General features: G+C 64.4%; 1 protein-coding gene across 1 annotated transcript; it reads left to right on the plus strand.

The window, feature by feature from the left end:
* Positions 1–364: 364 nt before the first annotated feature.
* GPAA1 (glycosylphosphatidylinositol anchor attachment 1) lies at positions 365–23,333 on the plus strand. Its single transcript, XM_030970543.1, has 15 exons — positions 365–450; positions 1,858–1,936; positions 4,185–4,301; positions 4,845–4,864; positions 5,620–5,662; positions 6,988–7,099; positions 9,196–9,343; positions 10,394–10,495; positions 12,850–13,046; positions 14,054–14,250; positions 15,593–15,746; positions 17,377–17,442; positions 18,888–19,081; positions 21,895–22,062; positions 22,958–23,333. The coding sequence occupies exons 2-15, from the start codon at positions 1,863–1,865 to the stop codon at positions 23,199–23,201; spliced, it is 1,836 nt and encodes a 611-aa protein (XP_030826403.1). The 5' UTR covers positions 365–450; positions 1,858–1,862; the 3' UTR covers positions 23,202–23,333.
* Positions 23,334–24,110: the final 777 nt, after the last annotated feature.

A 24,110-nucleotide genomic window follows, 5' to 3' on the forward strand; every position in this document is an offset into this window, starting at 1 on the left:
CCCATTTTGTGCCCCCAAACCCCCTTTTTCCCCTCCTTTTGTGCCCCCAAACCTCCCAGTTTTGCACCTTTTTTGCCCCTTTTGAACCCCCAAACCCCCCGGCTTCCCCCTTTTTTACCTCCAAGCCCCCCATTTTTTTTGCCCATTTTTTTGCCCCGAAGCCCCCCGACTTTCCCCCCCTTTTTTGCCCCCAAACTCTTCATTTCCCCCCCTTTTTGCTCCCGTTTTTCCCCTTTTTTGCCCCTTTACCCCAAATCCCCGTGATTCCCTTGGCCCCGCCCACAGCCCGTAGGCCCCGCCCACGCCCCGCCCACAACCCGTAGGCCCCGCCCCTCGCCTGGCGCCCCCTGGCGGGTCAGTGCCCGCGATCGCTGTCTCGGCGCTCCGCGCCCCGCCCTGGCCGCGCGCTCCGGCAGCGATTGAGCGGCCTGGCCGTGCCGTGCCCCGCAGGTTTGGGGGATTTGGGGCTTTTTGGGGCTTTTTTTGGGGTTTTTTGGGCCTTTTGGGTTTTTTGGGGTTTTCTGGGGTTTCTGGGGCTCCCGGAGGGCACGGGGGGGGTGCGGGGCTGGGAGCCGGCCCGTGTGGGGGCGGGGGGAGGGCAGGGCCCGGGCCTGAGGGGAATTTGGGGCTTTTTTGGGGTTTGGGGGGCTCTGTGGGGTTTGGGGTGACCATGGAGTGGGGAGGGGTCTCTGGGGGGGCTCTGTGGGGTTTGGGGGGGTCCCATGGGCCAGGTGAAGGTCCATGGGGTAGGAAGGAGTTTTGGGGGGCTCTGTGGGGTCTGGGGACTGTGTGAGGTTTGGGGGGCAATGCGGGGGATTTGGGGTGCCCATGGGGTTGGGGAGGGGGCTCTGGGGGCTCTGTGGGGTTTGGGGGGATCCATGGCATGGCTGTGGGGTTTGGGGGGGCTCTGTGGGGTTTTGGGGGTCTGTGGGGTCTGTGGGGTCTCTGTGGGGTCTCTGGGGTCTGTGGTGTTTTGTGGGGTCTCTGTGGGGTCTGTGCGGTGTTTTGGGGGGCTCTGTGGGGTCCCTGGGGTCTCTGTGGTGTTTTGGGGTCTGTGGGGTTTTGGGGGGTCTCTGCGGTGTTTTGGGGGGCTCTGTGGGGTCTCTGTGGGGTCCCTGGGGTCCCTGCGGTGTGTTTGGGGTCTCTGTGGGGCTCTGTGGGGTCTCTGTGGTGTTTTGTGGGGTCTCTGTGGGGTCTGTGCGGTGTTTTGGGGGGCTCTGTGGGGTCCCTGGGGTCCCTGCGGTGTTTTTGGGGTCCCTGGGGTCTGTGGGTTTTGGGGGGTCTCTGCGGTGTGTTTGGGGTCTCTGGGGTCTCTGTGGGGTCCGTGCGGTGTGTTTGGGGTCTCTGTGGGGTCTCTGGGGTCCCTGCGGTGTGTTTGGGGTCTCTGTGGGGTCTCTGTGGGGTCTCTGTGGGGTCTCTGTGGGGTCCCTGCGGTGTGTTTGGGGTCTCTGGGGTCTCTGTGGGGTCCCTGCGTGTGTTTGGGGTCCCGGGGGGTCCCTGCGGTGTGTTTGGGGTCTGTGGGGTTTTGGGGGGTCTCTGTGGGGTTTTGGGGGTCCCTGCGGTGTGTTTGGAGTCTCTGTGGGGTCTCTGTGGGCTCTGTGGGGTCCCTGCGGTGTGTTTGGGGTCTGTGGGGTTTTGGGGGGTCCCTGTGGGGTCCCTGCGGTGTGTTTGCGGTCCCGGGGGGTCCGTGCGGTGTGTTTGGAGTCTCTGTGGGGTCTCTGGGGTCTCTGTGGGTCTCTGCGGTGTGTTTGGGGTCCCTGCGGTGTGTTTGGGGTCTGTGGGGTTTTGGGGGGTCCCTGCGGTGTGTTTGGGGTCCCGGGGGGTCCCGGTGCCCCCCTGAGCCCCCGCCCCCCGCAGGTTCCATGGGGCTGCTGTCAGACCCGCAGTGCCGGCGGGCGCTGGCCCGGCTGCTGCTGCGGCTCAACGGCCCCTTGTGGTGAGTGAGGGACCCCAAAAACCCTTGGGGCACCCCAAAAACACCGGGGGGACCCCAAAACACCGGGGGGCCCTAAAACCTGCGGGGGGGACCCCAAAACACGGGGGGGCTGCTGCAGCTCAACAGCCCCTTGTGGTGAGTGAGGGACCCCAAAAACACCGGGGGGACCCCAAAAACACCGGGGGGGGCTAGGGGCTGCTGCTGCGGCTCAACGGCCCCTTGTGGTGAGTGAGGGACCCCAAAAACACGGGGGGGACCCCCAAAAACACCGGGGGACCCCAAAACACGGGGGGACCCCAAAACCATCTGAGGGACCCCAAAAACACCGGGGGGACCCCGAAACCTGCGGGGGGGACCCCAAAAACACCGGGGGACCCCAAAAACACCGGGGGACCCCAAAACACGGGGGGACCCCAAAACCATCTGAGGGACCCCAAAAACACCGGGGGAACCCCGAAACACCGGGGGGGCTAGGGGCTGCTGCTGCGGCTCAACGGCCCCTTGTGGTGAGTGAGGGGGACCCCAAAACACCGGGGGAACCCCGAAACACCGGGGGGGCCTGGGGGGGCTGCTGCTGCAGCTCAACAGCCCCCTGTGGTGAGTCTGGGGGGGCTGGGGCACCCCAAAAACCCCTGGGGCACCCCAAAACATGGGGGGAGCTAGGGGCTGCTGCTGCAGGTCAACAGCCCGCTCTGGTGAGTGAGGGGGGACCCCAAAAACACCGGGGGGACCCCAAAACACCGGGGGACCCCAAAAACACCGGGGGGACCCCAAAACACCGGGGGGAGCTGGGGGGCCTGCTGCTGCAGCTCAACACCCTCCTGTGGTGAGTCTGAGGGACCCCAAAACACGGGGGACCCCAAAACACGGAGGGGACCCCAAAACACGGGGGGCTGGGGAGGCCTCAACACCCCCCTCTGGTGAGTCTGGGGCGCCCCAACCCCCCCCGGGCACCCCAAAACGCGGGGGTAACCCCAACACCCCCCTCTGGTGAGTCTGGGACACCCCAAAACCCTGGGAGGGGCTGGGGAGGACCCCAAAACACGGGGGGCTGGGGGGGCACCCCTCTCTGGTGAGTGAGGGACCCCAAAACCCCCTGGGGCACCCCAAAAACCTGGGGCACTCAAAAACCCCACTATGGTGAGTGGGGGCACCCCAAATCACGGGGGGGACCCCAACACCCCTCTCTGCTGAGTCTGGGGCGCCCCAAAACCCAGGAGCACCTCAATCCCCCCCTGTGGGAGTGGGGGCACCCCAAAACTGCTCGGGGGAGTGGGGGGCTCCAGGGGGCTGGGCCCTTGGGGTGCTTATGGGGTCATTTCTGGGGTGTCCCTGGTGGGTTTGGGGTGTCAGGGCTGGGTTTGGGGTGTCCCTGATGGCTCTGGGGTGTCCCTGGTGGTTATGGGGTCATTTCTGGGGTGTCCCTGGTGGTTATGGGGATGGGTTTGGGGTGTCACCAGTGGTTATGGGGTCATTTCTGGGGTGTCACTGGTGGCTTTGGGGTGTCCCTGGTGCTTATGGGGTCATTTCTGGGGTGTCCCTGGTGGTTATGGGGATGGGTTTGGGGTGTCACTGGTGGGTTTGGGGCTAGTTTTGGGGTGTCAGGGCTGGGTTTGGGGTGTCATTGATGGCTCTGGGGTGTCCCTGGTGGTTATGGGGTCATTTTTGGGGTGTCATTGATGGTTTGGGGTGTCCCTGGTGGTTATGGGGTGTCCCTGGTGGTTATGGGGTCATTTTTGGGGTGTCATTGATGGTTTGGGGTGTCCCTGGTGGTTATGGGGTGTCCCTGGTGGTTATGGGGTCATTTTTGGGGTGTCACTGATGGGTTTGGGGTTCCCCCCGCAGCATCCTGAGTTACCTGGCGGGGCTCACCTGGTTCCTGCTGCCCCCCCACACGTACCTGTGCTGGGTTTGGGGTGTCCCTGGTGGTTATGGGGTCATTTTTGGGGTGTCAGGGCTGGGTTTGGGGTGTCATTGATGGCTCTGGGGTGTCCCTGGTGGTTATGGGGTCATTTTTGGGGTGTCACTGATGGTTATGGGGTGTCCCTGGTGGCTTTGGGGTTATTTTTGGGGTGTCACTGATGGTTATGGGGTGTCATTGATGGCTCTGGGGTGTCCCTGGTGGTTATGGGGTCATTTTTGGGGTGTCATTGATGGTTTGGGGTGTCATTGATGGCTCTGGGGTGTCCCTGGTGGTTATGGGGTCATTTTTGGGGTACCAATGCTCATTTTGGGGTTCCCCCCGCAGCGTCCTGAGTTACCTGGCGGGGCTCACGTGGTTCCTGCTGCTGCCAGCCCTGGCCCCCCGCACGTACCTGTCTGAGAACGCCATGGGCTCCACCATGGTCGGGTATGGGCTTCGGAGGTTGGGGCTGGCGCTGGCCCGGGAGTTCGGGGGCCAAGAAAGCCGGGGGTGTGAACGGGGGGTTTGGGGTCAGGATTGGGGTTTGGGGGTTTGGGGTCAGGATTGGGGTTTGGGATTGGGGGTTTGGGGTCAGGATTGGGGTTCGGGGTTGGGTTTGTGGGGTTTGGGATTGGGGAATTTGGGGGTTTGGGATTGGGTTTATGGGGTTTGGGATTGGGGGACACAGCCGGGAATTCGGGGGGCACAAGAGGAAAGCGGGGTGAGAATGGGGGATTTGGGGTCAGGATTGGGGTTTGGGGGTTTGGGGTTGATTTCTGGGTTTGGGGTTGGATTTGTGGGGTTCGGATTGATTTGGGGGTTTGTGGGGTTTGGGGTTGGATTTGGGGAGGGGGACATGCCTGGGAATTCGGGGGGCACAAGAGGAAAGCGGGGTGAGAACCGGGGGTTTTGGGATTGGGGAATTTGGGGGTTTGGGGTGTTTGGCGTTGGGTTTGGGGGTTTGGGGGGGGACAGGCCCGGGAATTGGGGGCACAAGAGGTAAAGCGGTGAGCAGGGGGTTTGGGGTCAGGATTGGGGTTTGGGGGTTTATGGGGTTTGGGATTGGGGGACAGGCCTGGGAATTTGGGGTGCACAAGAGGAAGTTGGGGTGAGAACGGGGGTTTGGGGTCAGGATTGGGGTTTGGGGGGTTTATGGGGTTTGGGATTGGGGGACAGGCCTGGGAATTCGGGGGGCACAAGAGGAAAGCGGGGTGAGAACGGGTGGGGGTTTGGGGTCAGGATTGGGGTTTGGGGGTTTATGGGGTTTGGGATTGGGGTTCGGGGGTTTGTGGGGTTTGGGATTGGGGGACACAGCCGGGAATCCGGGGGCACAAGAGGAAAGGGGTGAGAACCGGGGGGTTTGGGGTCAGGATTGGGGTTTGAGGGGTTTGGGATTGGGGGATTTGGGGTTTGGGGGGTTTGGGGTCAGGATTGGGGTTTGGGGGGTTTGGGGTTGGATTTGTGGGGTTTGGGGGGTTGGGGGTTGGATTTGTGGGGTTTGGGGGTTGGGGGGTTGGATTTGGGGGGGGACATGCCTGGGAATTGGGGGCAGGAAAAGGGTTTAAGAACAGGGGGTTTGGGATTGGGTTTGGGGGGTTTGGGATTGGGGGACACAGCCAGGAATTCGGGGGGCACAAGAGGAAAGCGGGGTGAGAACGGGGGGGTTTGGGGTCAGGATTGGGGTTTGGGGGGTTTGGGGTCAGGATTGGGGTTTGGGGGTTTGGGATTGGGGGATTTGGGGTTTGGGGGGTTTGGGGTCGGGTTTGGGGGGTTTGGGGAGGGGGACAGGCCCGGGAATTCGGGGGGCACAAGAGGAAAGCGGGGTGAGAACCGGGGGGTTTGGGGTCAGGATTGGGGTTTGGGGGGTTTGGGGTCGGGATTGGGGGGTTTGGGGGTTTGGGATTGGGGGTTCGGGTTTGGGGTTTTCCGAGGGGGGACAAGCCCTGGAGATTTTGGGGGAGAGGTGCAGAGCGGGGTGACCCCTTTGGGGTTTGGGGCGGTTCTGGGGCAGTTCCCATCCCCACTCCTGCTGGGGAGGCTGGAGAAGGGATTTGGGGTTGCTGTGGGGTGCCCCAATCCCACCCCAATCCCATAAGTGCTTAGGGGAATGGCTGGAGCAGAGCTGTGCGGCTCAGGGGTGCTCTGAGGTGCCCAAATCCCCTATTGATTGCAGGGGAATGCCCGTGGGGCTCAGGCAGGGTTCAGGGTGCCCAAATCCCCTATTGTTTCACAGGGGAATGCCCGTGGGCTGGCTGGAGCAGGGTTCAGGGTGCCCAAATCCCCTGTTGTTTTACAGAGGAATGCCCGTGGGGCTCAGGGAAGGTTCAGGGTGCCCAAATCCCCTGTTGTTTGCAGGGGAATGCCCGTGGGGCTCAGGCAGGGTTCAGGGTGCCCAAATCCCCTGTTGTTTGCAGGGGAATGCCCGTGGGCTGGCTGGAGCAGGGCTGTGGGGCTCAGGCAGGGTTCAGGGTGCCTAAATCCCCTGTTGTTTCACAGGAATGCCCGTGGGGCTCAGGCAGGGTTCAGGGTGCCCAAATCCCCTATTGTTTCCAGGGAATGCCCGTGGGGCTCAGGGAAGGTTCAGGGTGCCCAAATCCCCTGTTGTTTCACAGGGGAATGCCCGTGGGCTGGCTGGAGCAGGTTCAGGGGTTCAGGGTGCCTAAATCCCCTATTGTTTCACAGAGGAATGCCCGTGGGGCTCAGGCAGGGTTCAGGGTGCCTAAATCCCCTATTGTTTCACAGGGGAATGCCCGTGGGCTGGCTGGAGCAGAGCTGTGGGGCTCAGGGAAGGTTCAGGGTGCCCAAATCCCCTGTTGTTTGCAGGGAATGCCCGTGGGGCTCAGGGAAGGTTCAGGGTGCCCAAATCCCCTGTTGTTTCACAGGGAATGCCCGTGGGGCTCAGGCAGGGTTCAGGGTGCCCAAATCCCCTGTTGTTTGCAGAGGAATGCCCGTGGGGCTCAGGCAGGGTTCAGGGTGCCCAAATCCCCTATTGTTTCAGGGAATGCCCGGTCCCGGCGTGGGGCTCAGGCAGGGTTCAGGGTGCCCAAATCCCTATTGTTTTACAGAGGAATGCCCGTGGGCTGGCTGGAGCAGAGCCTGTGGGGCTCAGGCAGGGTTCAGGGTGCCCAAATCCCCTATTGTTTCACAGAGGAATGCCCGTGGGCTGGCTGGAGCAGACCATGTTCCAGCTGGGACTCGAGGTCCATGTGCAGCCCTTCAGCCGCACGCTGCCCTTCCCCGACGAGGCCCACGAGCGCTACGTACTGGGGGAACTGGGGAACTGGGGGCACTGGGAATGGGGACTGGGGGACTGGGGGCACTGGGAATGGGGACTGGGGGCACTGGGGCACTGGGGCACTGGGGGCACTGGGAATGGGGACTGGGGAACTGGGGAATGGGGACTGGGGGACTGGGATGGGGACTGGGGGCACTGGGAGTGGGGACTGGGGGCACTGGGAATGGGGACTGGGGGCACTGGGGAACTGGGGAACTGGGAATGGGGACTGGGGGCACTGGGAATGGGGACTGGGGGCACTGGGAATGGGGACTGGGGGAACTGGGGGAACTGGGAATGGGGACTGGGGGCACTGGGAGTGGGGACTGGGGGCACTGGGAATGGGGACTGGGGGCACTGGGAGTGGGGACTGGGAATGGGGACTGGGAATGGGGACTGGGGATGGGGACTGGGGATGGGGACTGGGAATGGGGACTGGGGGGACTGGGGGGCACTGGGAATGGGAACTGGGGGAACTGAGGGGACTGGGAATGGGGACTGGGGGCACTGGGAATGGGGACTGGGAGCTGGGGGAATGGGGGAACTGGGAATGGGGACTGGGAGCACTGGGAATGGGGACTGGGGGCACTGGGGGAACTGGGAATGGGGACTGGGGGCACTGGGGAAACTGGGAGTGCTGGGAATGGGGACTGGGGGAACTGGGAGCACTGGGAGGGACTGGGGACTGGGGAACTGGGAGCGCTGGGGGAGCTGGGGTACTGGGGGGGACTGGGGGCACTGGGAGGAGCTGGGGGCACTGGGAATGGGAACTGGGAGCACTGGGAGCACTGGGAATGGGGACTGGGGGCACTGGGAGGAACTGGGGGCACTGGGAATGGGAACTGGGAGCACTGGGGGCAATTGGGGGAGCTGAGGGGGACTGGGAGGGATTGGGAGGAGAGACTGGGAGCACTGGGAGGGGGGACTGGGAATGGGGACTGGTGGAACTGGGAGCGTTGGGGGAACTGGGAGCACTGGGCAGGGAGTGGGAGGAGCGGGAACTGGGACAAAGGGGAGACTTGGGGGAGCTGGGGGGATGGGAGCTGGGGGAGCTGGGTATGTTTTGGGGGCCTGTCGGTCTGGGGGTCCCTGGGTGACGTTGGGCTGTCTGTCTGTCTGTCTGTCTGTCTGTCCGTCCCTCCCCAGCTGGTCCGTGGCACCAACGTTGGGGCTCTGGGCGGGTGTTAGGGGTGCTGTCTTGGGTTTGGGTCCCTGGGGGACTTGGGTGTCTGTCTGTCTGTTCCGTCTGTCTGTCGTCCCGCTGGTCCGGGCACCACTTTTTCGGTGTGGGGGTGTTGGGGTTGCTGTGGGTTGGGGGTCCCTGGTGCGTTGCTGTCTGTCTGTCTGTCCGTCTGTCTGTCTGTCTGTCCCTCCCCAGCTGGTCCGTGGCACCAACGTTTTCGGGGTGCTGCGGGGGTGTTTGTGTCTCAGGGTACATTTGGGGGTCCCTGGGTGACGTTGGGCTGTCTGTCTGTCTGTCTGTCTGTCTGTCTGTCTGTCCGTCCGTCCGTCCCCAGCTGGTCCGTGGCACCAACGTTTTCGGGGTGCTGCGGGGGTGTTTGTGTCTCAGGGCAGGTTTGGGGTCCCTGGTGACGTTGGGGTGTCTGTTTGTCTGCTGTTGTCGTCTGTCTGTCTGTCTGTCTCCCAGCTGGCGTGACCACGTTTTGGTTTTGGTGTTTTCAGCAGGTTTGGGGTCCCTGGTGACGTTGGGCTGTCTGTCTGCTGTCTGTCGCCTCCCCAGCTGGTGTACCAACGTTTTTGGTCTGGGATGTTGGGGTTGCTGTGTGTGGGGTCCTGGTGACGTTGGGCTGTCTGTCTGTCTGTCTGTCTGTCTGTCCCTCCCCAGCTAGTGCGTGGCACCAACGTTTTCGGGGTGCTGCGGGGGTGTTTGTGTTTCAGGGTACATTTGGGGGTCCCTGGGTGACGTTGGGCTGTCTGTCTGTCTCTGTCCGTCCCTCCCCAGCTGGTCCGTGGCACCAACGTTTTCGGGGTGCTGCGGGGGTGTTTGTGTCTCAGGGCAGGTCTGGGGGTCCCTGGGTGACGTTGGGCTGTCTGTCTGTCTGTCTGTCTGTCCCTCCCCAGCTGGTCCGTGGCACCAACGTTTTCGGGGTGCTGCGGGCCCCCCGCGCCGCCAGCACCGAGGCGCTGCTGCTGCTCGTGCCCTGCTCCGAGGGCAGCAAGAACAACCAGGCCGTGGGGCTGCTGCTGGCCCTGGCGGCCTTCTGCCGAGGTATGGGGGGTCCGGGGGGTCCCAAGGGGGTCTGGGGGGTCCTGGGGGGGTCCCAAGGGGTTCTGGGGGGTCCTGGGGGGTTCTGGGGGTCCCCACAACAAACAGAGTGTGGGGCCAGTGCTGAGACTGCTGAGGGCTGGGGGCTGCTGGGGGGGAAGGAACTGGGAGGTACTGGGGTGCATGGGGCTGTACTGGGCCATACTGGTCCATACTGGTCCGTACTGGTCAGTCCCAGAGCTCCCAGTTTCCCCAGGCCAGGTGTACTGGTCCATACTGGGCCATACTGGTCCTCTCATACCGTACAAAATATGCTCGCGCGTGCTATATTCCCAAATCCATACTGGTCCCACATTTAATTGCCATACTGGTCCATACTGGTCCATACTGGTCCATACTCGTCCGTACTGGTCCATACTGGTCAGTCCCCAGCTCCCAGTTTCCCCAGGCCAGGTGTACTGGGCCACACTGGTCCATACTGGTCCGTACTGGTCCATACTGGTCCATACTGGTCCGTAGTGGTCCATACTGGTCCGTACTGGTCCATACTGGTCCGTACTGGTCCGTACTGGTCCGTACTGGTCCATACTGGTCCATACTGGTCCGTACTGGTCCATACTGGTCCGTACTGGTCCGTACTGGTCAGTCCCCAGCTCCCAGTTTCCCCAGGCCAGGTGTACTGGGCCATACTGGTCCATACTGGTCCATACTGGTCCGTACTGGTCCGTACTGGTCAGTCCCCAGCTCCCAGTTTCCCCAGGCCAGGTGTACTGGGCCATACTGGTCCGTACTGGTCCGTACTGGTCCATACTGGTCCGTACTGGTCAGTCCCCAGCTCCCAGTTTCCCCAGGCCAGGTGTACTGGGCCATACTGGTCCATACTGGTCCGTACTGGTCCATACTGGTCCGTACTGGTCCGTACTGGTCCGTACTGGTCAGTCCCCAGCTCCCAGTTTCCCCAGGCCAGGTGTACTGGTCCGTACTGGTCCGTACTGGTCCGTACTGGTCCGTACTGGTCCGTACTGGTCAGTCCCCAGCTCCCAGTTTCCCCAGGCCAGGTGTACTGGGCCAAGGATCTCATCTTCCTGGTGACCGAGCACGACCTGCTGGGGACGCAGGCCTGGCTGGAGGCCTACCACGATGTCAACCTTACTGGTGAGACTGGGAGCACTGGGAGGGACTGGGAGGGACTGGGAGGGACGGTGGGACCCTTACTGGTGACACTGGGAGCACTGGGAGGGACTGGGAGGGACGGTGGGACCCTTACTGGTGAGACTGGGAGGGACTGGGAGGGACGGTGTGAGCTTTACTGGTGACACTGGGAGGGACTGGGAGCACTGGGGTGCTGTGGCTCAGGGTTACTGGGAGCACTGGGAGCACTGGGGTGCTGTGGCTCAGCGTTACTGGGAGCACTGGGAGCACTGGGGTGCTGTGGCTCAGCGTTACTGGGAGCACTGGGAGCGACTGGGAGCACTGGGGTGCTGTGGCTCAGGGTTACTGGGAGCACTGGGAGCACTGGGGCGCCGTGGCTCAGCGTTACTGGGAGCACTGGGAGCACTGGGAGCACTGGGAGCACTGGGGTGCTGTGGCTCAGCCTTACTGGGAGCACTGGGAGCACTGGGAGCACTGGGAGCACTGGGGGGAGCGCCAGTGTTACTGGGAGCACTGGGAGACTGGGAGCACTGGGAGCACTGGGCGTGGTTACGGCACGCACTGGGGTGCCGTGGCTCAGCGTTACTGGGAGCACTGGGAGCACTGGGGCTGTGGCTCAGGGTTACTGGGAGCACTGGGAGCACTGGGGCTGGGAGCACTGGGGCTGTGGCTCAGCGTTACTGGGAGCACTGGGAGCACTGGGAGCACTGGGAGCACTGGGGCGCTGTGGCTCAGTGTTACTGGGAGCACTGGGAGCACTGGGGCGCTGTGGCTCAGCGTTACTGGGAGCACTGGGAGCACTGGGGCGCTGTGGCTCAGGGTTACTGGGAGCACTGGGAGCACTGGGAGCACTGGGAGCACTGGGGCTCAGCGTTACTGGGGCACTGGGGCTTGCTCAGCGTTACTGGGGCACTGGGAGCACTGGGAGCACTGGGGCGCTGTGGCTCAGCGTTACTGGGAGCACTGGGAGCACTGGGAGCACTGGGGCTGTGGCTCAGCGTTACTGGGAGCACTGGGAGCACTGGGAGCACTGGGGCGCTGTGGCTCAGCGTTACTGGGAGCACTGGGAGCACTGGGGCGCTGTGGCTCAGGGTTACTGGGAGCACTGGGAGCACTGGGAGCACTGGGAGCACTGGGAGCACTGGGGCGCCGTGGCTCAGGGTTACTGGGAGCACTGGGAGCACTGGGAGCACTGGGGCGCCGTGGCTCAGCGTTACTGGGAGCACTGGGAGCACTGGGGCGCTGTGGCTCAGCGTTACTGGTCAGACTGGGAGCACTGGGAGCACTGGGAGCACTGGGGCGCTGTGGCTCAGCGTTACTGGGAGCACTGGGAGCACTGGGGCTGTGGCTCAGGGTTACTGGGAGCACTGGGAGCACTGGGAGCACTGGGGTGCTGTGGCTCAGGGTTACTGGTCAGACTGGGAGCACTGGGAGCACTGGGGCGCTGTGGCTCAGGGTTACTGGTCAGACTGGGAGCACTGGGAGCACTGGGGTGCTGTGCTCAGTATGGATGGGACTGGGAGCACTGGGGTGCTTGGCTCACTGGAGCACTGGGGCACTTCTCTCAGGCCGCATGTGCTTCAGGTGGGGCGGGGCCGGGGCTGGGGTGCTGTGCTCCGTTACTGGTCAGGGGAGTGGGAGCTGGGGGGGCGGGGGCCGGGCCGCGGTGACCCTGGCCGGAGCCGGGCACGGACGCAGTGACCGCAGAGTGGCCGTGGGGGGAACGCGGGGGTCCCGTGCCCATCCTGGGGGTCCTGTGCCCGTCCTGGGGGTCCCTTGGGGGTCCCGTGGCTGTTCTGGGGGTCCCTTGGCCATTCTGGGGGTTCCTTGGGGGTCTCATGGGGGTCCCGTGGGGGTCCCGTGGCCGTTCCGGGGGTCCCACAGGGATCCCGTGGCTCTGGAGGTCCCGTGCCCATCCTGGGGGTCCCGTGGCCGTTCTGGGGGGTCTCCGGGGGTCTCCGGGGCTCCGGGTCAGGGGGTCTCCGGGGGTCTCCGGGGGTCTCAGGGGGTCTCAGGAGGTCTCCGGGGGTCTCAGGGGGTCTCAGGGGTCTCAGGGGGGTCTCCGGGGGTCTCAGGGGGTCTCAGGGGCTCTCAGGGGGTCTCAGGGGGTCTCCGGGGGTCTCCGGGGGTCTCCGGGGGTCTCAGGGGGTCTCAGGGGTCTCCCGGGGGTCTCAGGTCAGGGGTTCCCCGTTCCCAGACGTGCCCTGGGGGGGGTCCCAGGCCGGGCAGGACACGGACACAGTGACCAGAGTGGACACGGGGGTCCCATGGGGGTCCCGTGGCTCTGGGGGTCTCAGGGGTCCCCTGGCTGTTCTGGGGGGTCTCAGGGGGTCTCAGGGCTGTGTCCCCCTCCCCAGACATGCGCTCGGGGGGGGTCCCGGGCCGGGCGGGGGCCATCCAGGCCGCCCTGGCGCTGGAGCTCAGCTCGGACGTGGTGACCAGCGTGGACGTGGCCGTGGAGGGGCTCAACGGGCAGCTGCCCAACCTGGACCTGCTCAACCTCTTCCACTCCTTCTGCCTCAAGAGCGGCCTGCTCTGCACCTTCCAGGGCAAGGTGGGGCTCCGGGGGGGTCCTGGGGGTCCTGGGGGTCCTGGGGGGTCCTGGGGGGTCCTGGGGGGGTCCTGGGGGGTCCTGGGGGGCTTTGGGGGGTCCTGGGGGGGTCCTGGGGGTCCTGGGGTCCTGGGGGGTCCTGGGGGGCTTGGGGGGGTCCTGGGGGCTTTGGGGGTCTGGGGGCTGCTCTGCCCAGCCTGCACCTGCTGAGCCTCTTGTGCTCCTTCCAGGGCAGGGGGGGGTCTGGGGGCCTTCGGGGGGTCCTGGGGGGCTTCAGGGGGTCTCTCCCTGGCCTGGGGGGGTCTGGGGGTATTGAGGGGTCATTGAGTAGTCAGTGGTCACTCAGTGGTCACTCAGTGGTCACTCAGGGGTCACTCAGGGGTCACTCAGGTCACTCAGTGGTCACTCTGGGGTCACTCAGGTCACTCAATGGTCACTCAGGGGTCACTCAATGGTCACTCACGGTCTCTCCCCCCAGCTGCCCCCCCCGGAGGGCCCCTCGGGCCCCGGCTATGCCCAGAGCCTGCGCACGCTGGGGGGTCAGTGGTCACTCTGGGGGGGTCAGTGTGGTCAGTGTCACTCAGTGGTCACTCTGTGGTCACTCTGTGGTCACTCAGGGGTCACTCAGGTCACTCAGTGGTCACTCACTGACCCCTGTCCCACAGCTGCCCCCCGGAGGGTCCCGTGTGGTCAGTGTCACTCTGGGGGCCAGTGTCACCAGGGGTCACTCAATGGTCACTCTGTGGGCGTCCCCAGTGTGGTCAGTGGGCCCTCGGCCCGTGTGCCCTGGGGTCAGTGGTCACTCAGTGGTCACTCAGTGGTCACTCAATGGTCACTCTGTGGTCTCTCCCCCCAGCTGCCCCCCCCGGAGGGCCCCTCGGGCCCCGGCTATGCCCAGAGCCTGCGCACGCTGGGGGGGTCAGTGTGGTCAGTGTGGTCAGTGTCACTCTGGGGGGGTCAGTGGTCACTCAGGGGTCACTCAATGGTCACTCTGTGGTCTCTCCCCCCAGCTGCCCCCCCCGGAGGGCCCCTCGGGCCCCGGCTATGCCCAGAGCCTGCGCACGCTGGGGCTCATGGTGCTGGGCCAGGCCGGGGGGGGGCCCGGGGGGGCTCACGGGCTCTTCCTGCGCTTCCGCATCGAGGCGCTGACCCTGCGCGGGATCAACAGCTTCCGGCAGCACAAGTTCGACCTGGGGGTGCTGGGCAGGTGCGGATGGGGGCTTTGGGGGGTCCTGGGGGGTCCTGGGGGGTCCTGGGGGGTCCTGGGGGGTCCTGAGGGGGTCCTGGGGGGTCCCTGGGGGGTTTGGTGGGATTTAGGGGGGTCCTGGGGGGTTGCTGGGATTTGGGGGTGTCCTGGGGGGATTTGGGGGTGTCCGGGGCGGATTGATGGGGTTTGGGGGTGTCCTGGGGTGTCCTGGGGGGTTGCTGGGATTTGGGGGTGTCCTGGGGGGTTTGGTGGGGTTTGGGGGTGTCCTGGGGGATTTGGGGGGTCCTGGGGGGATTTGGGGGGATTTGGGGGGTGTCCTGGGGGGATTTGGGGGTGTCCTGGGGGTTTGGTGGGGTTTGGGGGTGTCCTGGGGGATTTGGGGGGTCCTGGGGGGATTTGGGGGTGTCCTGGGGGGTTGCTGGGATTTGGGGGTCCTGGGGGGATTTGGGGGGTGTCCGGGGGGATTGATGGGGTTTGGGGGTGTCCTGGGGGGTCCTGGGGGGTTTGATGGGATTTGGGGGTGTCCTGGGGGGTTTGGTGGGGGTTGGGGGTGTCCTGGGGGGTCCTGGGGGTCCCTGGGGGGTTTGGTGGGATTTGGGGGTGTCCTGGGGGGGTTGCTGGGATTTGGGGGTGTCCTGGGGGGTTTGGTGGGATTTGGGGGGATTTGGGGGGGTCCTGGGGGTTCCAGGAGGGATTTGGGGGCAGTTCTGAGTTTGGGAGACTTTTGGGGGTCCTTGGTGGGGGGGAGTCCCAGAGGGTCCTGGGCTATTCCTGGGGGGCTTTGGGGTCTTTGTGGGGTCCTGAGGGTCTTGGGGGGACGCTGGGTGGGGGTCCCAGGGGGTCTCCTCTGACCCCAAACCCGATCCCATTCCCAGGACCCTGCAGGGAATGTTCTGGAATGTTCCGGAACCTCCTGGACCTTTGGGATTGGGGGATCCTGGGGGTCTCTCTGTCTATTGGGGGATCCTGGGGGGGGGGTCTCCCCTGTATTTGGGGGGATCCCTGGGGGTCTCCCCTGACCCCTCACCCCCCGTGCCCCCCAGGACCCTGCAGGGAACGTTCCGGAAGGGGGTTCCTCTATGGCGCTGGGGGATTCCGGGGGTCTCACGCTGGGTTTGGGGGGTCCCTGGGGGTCTCACCTGTATTGGGGGGATCCCTGGGGGTCTCCCCTGACCCCTGTGCCCCCGTGCCCCCCAGGACCCTGAGGAAGTTCCGAAGGGGGTTCCTCTATGGCTGGGGTTCCGGGGTCTCACGCTGGGTTTGGGGGTTCCCTGGGGGTCTCACCTGTATTGGGGGGATCCCTGGGGGTCTCCCCTGACCCCTCACCCCCCGTGCCCCCCAGGACGCTGGAGGGAATGTTCCGGAAGCTGAACAACCTGCTGGAGCGGCTGCACCAATCCTACTTCCTGTACCTGCTGCCCTCGCTGGCGCGCTTCGTGTCCATCGGCTCGTACGCGCCCGCGCTGGCCCTGCTGCTGCTCGTGCTGGCCCTGCGCATATCCTGGGGGCAAAACCGGGAAATTGGGAAAAACGGGGAAAAACGGGGAAAAAACGGTGAAAAATGGGGAAAAAATGGAGAAAAACGGGTTAAAAATGGGGGAAAAACAAGGGGAAATGGGGAATGGGTTCCTCCCTGCCTGCCCTGGCGCTGCTGCTGCTCGTGCTGGCCCTGCGCATATCCTGGGGGAAAAAACCGGGAAATTGGGAAAAAATGGGAAAAACGGGGAAATTGGGGAAAAACGGGGAAAAAAGGGGGAAAAATGGAGAAAAACGGGTTAAAAATGGGGGAAAAACAAGGGAAAATGGGGAATGGGTTCCTATGTGTCTGCCCTGGCCCTGCTGCTGCTCGTGCTGGCCCTGCGCATATCCTGGGGGAAAAACCGGGAAATTGGGAAAAATGGGGAAAAAACGGTGAAAAACGGTGAAAAAATGGAGAAAAACGGGTTAAAAATGGGGTAAAAACAAGGGAAAATGGGGAATGGGCTCCTCTGTGCCTGCCCTGGGGCTGCTCGTGCTGGCCCTGCGCATATCCTGGGGAAAAACCGGGAAATTGGGAAAAAATGGGAAAAAACGGGGAAATTGGGAAAAAACGGGGAAAAACGGGGAAAAATGGTGAAAAAATGGAGAAAAACTGGGGTGAAAAATGGGAAAAACCGGGGGGGAAATGGGGGAAAAAACTAGGAAAAAATGGGGGAAAAATAGAAAAAAATGGGGAAAGAAATGAGGGGAAATGAGGAAAACCAGGAAATGAGCAAAAAATGGGGGTGAATGGTGGAAAAAATGGGGATTTGGAGGAAAAAATGGGGGGAAGTGTGTGTTTGGAGGAGAAATGGGGGTTTTGGGGGTGAAAAGGGAATTTGGAGGGAAAAGGGGAGAGAAGGGAAGAATTGAGAGAAAAGAGGGAAAAGGGGGGAACTGCTGGACAAGTTGGCAAAATGTGGGATTTTGGGGAAAAAGGGAATTTTGGGGAGGGAAGAGGGGGAAATGGGCAAACAGGGAATTGGGGGGATTTTGGGGTGACAAGGGGCGATTTTGGGGTTTGGGGTAAAGGGAGGATTTTGGGGTGACAAGGGAGGATTTTGGGGTGACAGGCATTTTGGGGTGAAAAGGGGGGATTTTGGGGTGAAAAGGGGCGATTTTTGGGGTTTGGGGGTAAATGAAGGATTTTGGGGTGAAAAGGGGGGATTTTGGGGTGACAAGGGAGGATTTTGGGGGTTTGGGGGGGCGATTTTGGGGTTTTGGGGTGACAAGGGAGGATTTTGGGGTGACAAGGGGCGATTTTGGGGTTTGGGGGTAAATGAAGGATTTTGGGGGTGAAAGGCGGATTTTGGGGTGACAAGGGAGGATTTTGGGGTTTGGGGTAAATGAAGGATTTTGGGGTGACAAGGGGGGATTTTGGGGTGACAAGGGGGGATTTTGGGGTTTGGGGTAAATGAAGGATTTTGGGGTGACAAGGGGGATTTTGGGGTTTGGGGTAAATGAAGGAGTTTGGGGTGACAAGGGGGGATTTTGGGGTGACAAGGGGGGGATTTTGGGGTTTGGGGTAAATGAAGGATTTTGGGGTGACAAGGGGCGATTTTGGGGTCGGGGCTCCGAGGGTCCGGCCCTTTCCTTGACCCCCCCCACGCCCTGGAGCTGTGGATGCGGCTGAGCCGGAGCGAGGAGGGGGAGGGGGAGACCCCCCCCGGGGAGGTGAGGGACCCCAGGGACCCCCAGAGTGACCCCTGACCCACCCCAGGACCCCCAGAGTGACCCCTGACCCACCCCAGGGACCCCCAGAGTGACCCCTGACCCACCCCAGACCCCCAGAGTGACCCCTGACCCACCCTGGGACCCCCAGAGTGACCCCTGACCCACCCCAGACCCCCAGAGTGACCCCTGACCCACCCTGGGACCCCCAGAGTGACCCCTGACCCACCCCAGACCCCCCAGAGTGACCCCTGACCCACCCCCGGACCCCCAGCGTGACCCCTGACCCACCCCCGTTCCCCCTGGGACCCCCAGGGACCCCCGAGGGACCCCTGACCCACCCCCAGACCCCCAGAGTGACCCCTGACCCACCCTGGGACCCCAGAGTGACCCCCTGACCCACCCCCAGACCCCCAGAGTGACCCCTGACCCACCCTGGGACCCCCAGAGTGACCCCTGACCCACCCCGGGACCCCCAGAGTGCCCCCTGGGACCCCCAGAGTGACCCCTGACCCACCCCAGGGACCCCCAGAGTGACCCCCGTGACCCCCAGAGTGACCCCTGACCCACCCCAGCCCCCCAGAGTGACCCCTGACCCACCCTGGGACCCCCAGAGTGACCCCTGACCCAGCCCTGTGCCCCCATTGTCCCCCCTGGGACCCCTGCCCCGCCCCCCTGCGCTGACCCCAGCCCCTCTTCCTTTCCCTGCTGGGACCCCCTGGGACCCCCTGGGACCCTGACCCCAAACCCCGACCCCGTTGTGACCCCCCCTCATTGTCCCTCTGTTGTGCCCCCTGTGCCCCTTGTAACCCCGTTATAACCCCTGTGTGCCCCCTGTGTGCCCCCTGTGCCCCTTGTAACCCCATTATAACCCCTGTGTGCCCCCTGTGTGCCCCCTGTGCCCCCCCTGTGCCCCCTGTGTGCCCCCTGTGTGCCCCCTGTGCCCCTTGTAACCCCATTATAACCCCTGTGTGCCCCCTGTGTGCCCCCCCTGTGTGCCCTGTCCCCCTGTGCCCCCTGTGTGCCCCCTGTGTGCCCCCTGTGTGCCCCCTGTGTGCCCCCCTGTGTGCCCCCTGTGCCCCTTGTAACCCCATTATAACCCCCGTGTGCCCCCTGTGTGCCCCCCTGTGTGCCCCGGCCCCCCTGTGCCCCCCCTGTGTGCCCCCTGTGTGCCCCCCTGTGTGCCCCCCTGTGTGCCCCCCTGTGTGCCCCCCTGTGCCCCCTGTAACCCCATTATAACCCCTGTGTGCCCCCCTGTGTGCCCCCCCCTGTGTGCCCCTGTGCCCCCTGTGCCCCCTGTGTGCCCCCTGTGTGCCCCCCTGTGTGCCCCCGCCCCCCCCCCCTGTGCCCCCCTGTGCCCCCATTATAACCCCTGTGCCCCCTGTGCCCCCCCTGTACCCCCTGTGCCCCCTGTGCCCCCCCTGTAACCCCCCCTCCTGTGCCCCCAGGCCCGGGGGGGGCTGCTGTGGCTGGTGCCCCCCGTGCTGGTGTCCTGGGGCGCGGGCACTGCCCTGTACCTGCTGCCCGTGCGCGGCCAGGCCGTGGCCGCCCAGCACTTCCCGGTGGGCGAGGCCGAGGCCGTGGTGCTGGCGCTGATCGGCATCTACGTGGCTGGGATGGCACTGCCCCACAGCACACACAGGTGAGCCTGGCACAGGTACCCACAGGTACCCACAGGTGAGCCTGGCACTGCCCCACAGCACGCACAGGTGAGGGATGGCACTGCCCCACAGCACACACAGGTGAGCCTGGCACAGGTACCCACAGCACGCACAGGTGAGCCTGGCACAGGTACCCACAGCATGCACAGGTGAGGGATGGCACTGCCCCACAGCACGCACAGGTGAGCCTGGCACAGGTACCCACAGGTACCCACAGGTGAGCCTGGCACTGCCCCACAGCACGCACAGGTGAGCCTGGCACAGGTACCCACAGCACGCACAGGTGAGCCTGGCACTGCCCCACAGCACGCACAGGTGAGCCTGGCACAGGTACCCACAGCATGCACAGGTGAGCCTGGCACTGCCCCACAGCACGCACAGGTGAGCCTGGCACAGGTACCCACAGGTACCCACAGGTGAGCCTGGCACTGCCCCACAGCACGCACAGGTGAGCCTGGCACAGGTACCCACAGCACGCACAGGTGAGCCTGGCACTGCCCCACAGCACGCACAGGTGAGCCTGGCACTGCCCCACAGCACGCACAGGTGAGCCTGGCACAGGTACCCACAGCATGCACAGGTGAGCCTGGCACTGCCCCACAGCACGCACAGGTGAGGCCTGGCACAGGTACCCACAGGTACCCACAGGTGAGCCTGGCACTGCCCCACAGCACGCACAGGTGAGGATGGCACTGCCCCACAGCACGCACAGGTGAGCCTGGCACTGCCCCACAGCACGCACAGGTGAGGGATGGCACTGCCCCACAGCACGCACAGGTGAGCCTGGCACTGCCCCACAGCACGCACAGGTGAGCCTGGCACTGCCTGGCACAGGTACCCACAGGTATGGGCTGGGATGGCACTGCCCCACAGCACGCACAGGTGAGCCTGGCACTGCCCCACAGCACGCACAGGTGAGGGATGGCACTGCCCCAGCAGCACGCACAGGTGAGCCTGGCACAGGTACCCACAGGTGAGCCTGGCACTGCCCCACAGCACGCACAGGTGAGCCTGGCACAGGTACCCACAGGTACAGCTATGGGATGGCACTGCCCCACAGCACACACAGGTGAGCCTGGCACTGCCCCACAGCACGCACAGGTGAGCCTGGCACAGGTACCCACAGGTACAGCTGGCACTGCCCCACAGCATGCACAGGTGAGGGATGGCACTGCCCCACAGCACGCACAGGTGAGCCTGGCACTGCCCCACAGCACGCACAGGTGAGCCTGGCACAGGTACCCACAGGTGAGCCTGGCACTGCCCCACAGCACGCACAGGTGAGCCTGGCACAGGTACCCACAGGTGAGGGATGGGATGGCACTGCCCCACAGCACGCACAGGTAGGACTGGCACTGCCCCACAGCACGCACAGGTACAGCTGGCACTGCCCCACAGCACGCACAGGTGAGGGTGACACCCACAGGTACAGGTGTGGGGCTGGCACCAGTGTGTGACACTGGGGGTGACACCACGTGTCCCTCTGTCCCCAGGGCCCTGTCCGGGTGGTGGCACTGGCACACACCACAGTCACACCGTGTCACACCGTGTCACACCGTGTCACACCGTGTCCCTCTGTCCCCAGGGCCCTGTCCGGGGGTGGCCAGCGCGGCTGCATGTCCCTGGGATGGTGGCACTGTGTGACAGGGGTGGTGGCACTGTGTGACAGGGATGGTGACAGGGATGGTGACAGGGATGGTGGCACTGTGTGACAGGGATGGTGACACTGTGTGACAGGGGTGGTGACAGGGGTGGTGGCAGGGATGGTGGCAGGGATGGTGGCACTGTGTGACAGGGGTGGTGGCCCTGTGTCACACCGTGTCACACCGTGTCACACTGTGTCACACTGTGTCACACAGTGTCCCTCTCTGTCCCCAGGGCCCTGTCCGGGGGTGGCCAGCGCGGCTGGATGTCCCTGGGGTGGTGGCACTGTGTGACAGGGATGGTGGCACTGTGTGACAGGGGTGGTGACAGGGATGGTGACAGGGATGGTGACACTGTGTGACAGGGATGGTGACAGGGATGGTGGCACTGTGGGACAGGGGTGGTGGCAGGGGTGGTGGCAGGGATGGTGGCACTGTGTGACAGGGGTGGTGGCACTGTGTCACACCGTGTCCCTGTCCCCAGGGCCCTGTCCGGGGGTGGTGGCACTGTGTCACACCGTGTCACACCGTGTCCCTGTCCCCAGGGCCCTGTCCGGGGGTGGCCAGCGCGGCTGGATGTCCCTGGGGTGGTGGCACTGTGTGACAGGGGTGGTGGCACTCACTGTGTGACAGGGGTGGTGGCAGGGATGGTGGCACTGTGTGACAGGGGTGGTGGCCCTGTGTGACAGGGGTGGTGACAGGGGTGGTGGCAGGGATGGTGGCACTGTGTGACAGGGATGGTGGCACTGTGTGACAGGGATGGTGACAGGGGTGGTGGCAGGGATGGTGGCACTGTGTGACAGGGATGGTGGCACTGTGTGACAGGGATGGTGACACTGTGTGACAGGGATGGTGGCAGGGATGGTGGCACTGTGTGACAGGGGTGGTGGCCCTGTGTGACAGGGGTGGTGGCACTGTGTGACAGGGGTGGTGGCACTGTGTTACAGGGATGGTGACAGGGGTGGTGGCACTGTGTGACAGGGGTGGTGGCCCTGTGTCACACCGTGTCACACCGTGTCCCTGTCCCCAGAGCCCTGTCCGGGGTTGGCCAGCGCGGCTGGATGTCCCTGGGATGGTGGCACTGTGTGACAGGGGTGGTGGCACCGTGTCACACCGTGTCACACCGTGTCACACCGTGTCCCTGTCCCCAGGGCCCTGTCCGGGGGTGGCCAGCGCGGCTGGATGTCCCTCAAGCTGGTGGCCCTGCTGGCCCTGGCCCTGCTGCTCTCCTGCCTGGCCCTGCTCAACTTCTCCCTGGGCTTCCTGCTGGGCGTCACCCTGGTGCCACCTGCGGCTGCCGTGCGACCTGGGGGCAACAGGTGAGACACACCTGGGGACACCTGGGGACAGGTGAGACACACCTGGGGACACCTGGGGACAGGAGAGACCTGGGGGCAACAGGTGAGACACACCTGGGGACACCTGGGGACAGGTGAGACACACCTGGGGACACCTGGGGACAGGAGAGACACACCTGGGGACACCTGGGGGCAACAGGTGAGACACACCTGGGGACACCTGGGGACACCTGGGGACACCTGGGGCAACAGGTGAGACACACCTGGGGACAGGTGAGACACACCTGGGGACACCTGGGGACAGGAGAGACCTGGGGGCAACAGGTGAGACACACCTGGGGACAGCCTGGGGACAGGTGAGACACACCTGGGGACACCTGGGGACAGGAGAGACACACCTGGGGGCAACAGGTGAGACACACCTGGGGACACCTGGGGACAGGTGAGACACACCTGGGGACACCTGGGGACATGGGGAGAGCCTGGGGACACCCTGGTGCCACCTGCAGCTGCTGTGTGACCTGGGGGCAACAGGTGAGACACACCTGGGGACAGGTGAGACACACCTGGGGACACCTGGGGACAGGTGAGACACACCTGGGAACAGGTGAGACACACCTGGGGACACCTGGGAACAGGTGAGACACACCTGGGGACGGGTGAGACACACCTGGGGACACCTGGGGACAGGTGAGACACACCTGGGGACAGGTGAGAACACCTGGGGACAGCCTGGGGACACCTGGGGAGAGGTGAGGAGGGGTCCTTGCTGGTTCCTGGGTGTCCCTGGGGGGCTGCTGCTCACCACGCCGGGGCTCTCGCTGTTCCTGGGGGTCCCAGGGTGGTCCCAGGGTGGTCCCAGGGGGGTCTCAGGGTGGTCCCAGGGGTCTCTAACCCCCCTGTCCCCCCATTGCAGGCTGCCCCTGGCCGTGCTGCTGGTGCTCACCACGCCGGGGCTCTCGCTGTTCCTGGCCGTGCTGCTGGAGCGGGAGCTGCTGGAGGCGCCGGCGGGGCTGGGCGAGGCCTGGCAGCGCTTCCTGGGGGCACTGGGCCAGGGGCTGCTGCAGGAGCACCTGCACGGGGCCCACCTGAGCCCCCTGCTCTGCCTGGGCGCTTATCCGTGCTGGCTGCTGCTCTGGAACGTGCTCTTCTGGAAATAACGGACACACGGACACACGGACACACGGACAGACGGACAGACCCCTCAGCTGAGCCCCCTGCTCTGCCTGGGCGCTTATCCGTGCTGGCTGCTGCTCTGGAACGTGCTCTTCTGGAAATAACGGACACACGGACAGACGGACAGACCCCTCACCTGAGCCTCCTGCTGGCTGCTGCTCTGGAACGTGCTCTTCTGGAAATAACGGACACCCACCGGACACACGGACAGACCCACTGACCCTCAGCTGAGCCCCCTGCTGGCTGCTGCTCTGGAACGTGCTCTGCTGGAAATGACCACAGACAGACACACGGACAGACGGACAGACCCCTCACCTGAGCCCCCTGCTGGCTGCTGCTCTGGAACGTGCTCTTCTGGAAATAACGACACACGGACACGGCACGGACACACGGACAGACACCCCTCAGCTGAGCCCCGTGCTGGCTGCTGCTCTGGAACGTGCTCTTCTGGAAATGACGGACACACGGACGACGGCACGGACACGGGGATGGACACAGCGATGGACACACGGATGGATGCAGGACGGACGCACGGACACGGGGATGGACACACGGACGCAGAGATGGCCGCACGGACAGATGTCCAGCAGGGACAGACCCATGGACAGTCCCGCAGAGGGACCCCCGTGACAGTGACAGCCCCGGACGGACACACGGACAGAGCCCACACGACACGCAGCACAGCCCCCGGAACACGGACAGCCGCTGGGAAGGACTCAACGACAGCCGGTGGACAACCCAAGACTCACGGACAGACCCCAGTGTTCCCCCAGAGCCCCAGACGGACACACGGACAGAGCCCTGGACAGACACACAGACAGATGCCCAGACTGACCCCCATGTGTGACCCCGCCCACCGGGACGCCCCCCGCAATGGGGGCCTAAAGGGGCGT

This window comes from Camarhynchus parvulus, chromosome 2 (assembly GCF_901933205.1).
Source record: "Camarhynchus parvulus chromosome 2, STF_HiC, whole genome shotgun sequence".
NCBI lineage: Eukaryota > Metazoa > Chordata > Aves > Passeriformes > Thraupidae > Camarhynchus > Camarhynchus parvulus.

Bases quoted from the DNA above. Each gene is read 5' to 3' on its own strand.
- GPAA1 (XM_030970543.1), top strand. From the start codon at position 1,863: ATGGGGCTGCTGTCAGACCCGCAGTGCCGGCGGGCGCTGGCCCGGCTG. The intron at 4,865-5,619 runs GTCAGGATTGGG...GGGTTTGGGGAG, and splicing joins CGGTGAGCAGGGGGTTTGGG to GGGGACAGGCCCGGGAATTC. The intron at 15,747-17,376 runs ATATCCTGGGGG...GACCCCCCCCAC, and splicing joins TGCTCGTGCTGGCCCTGCGC to GCCCTGGAGCTGTGGATGCG.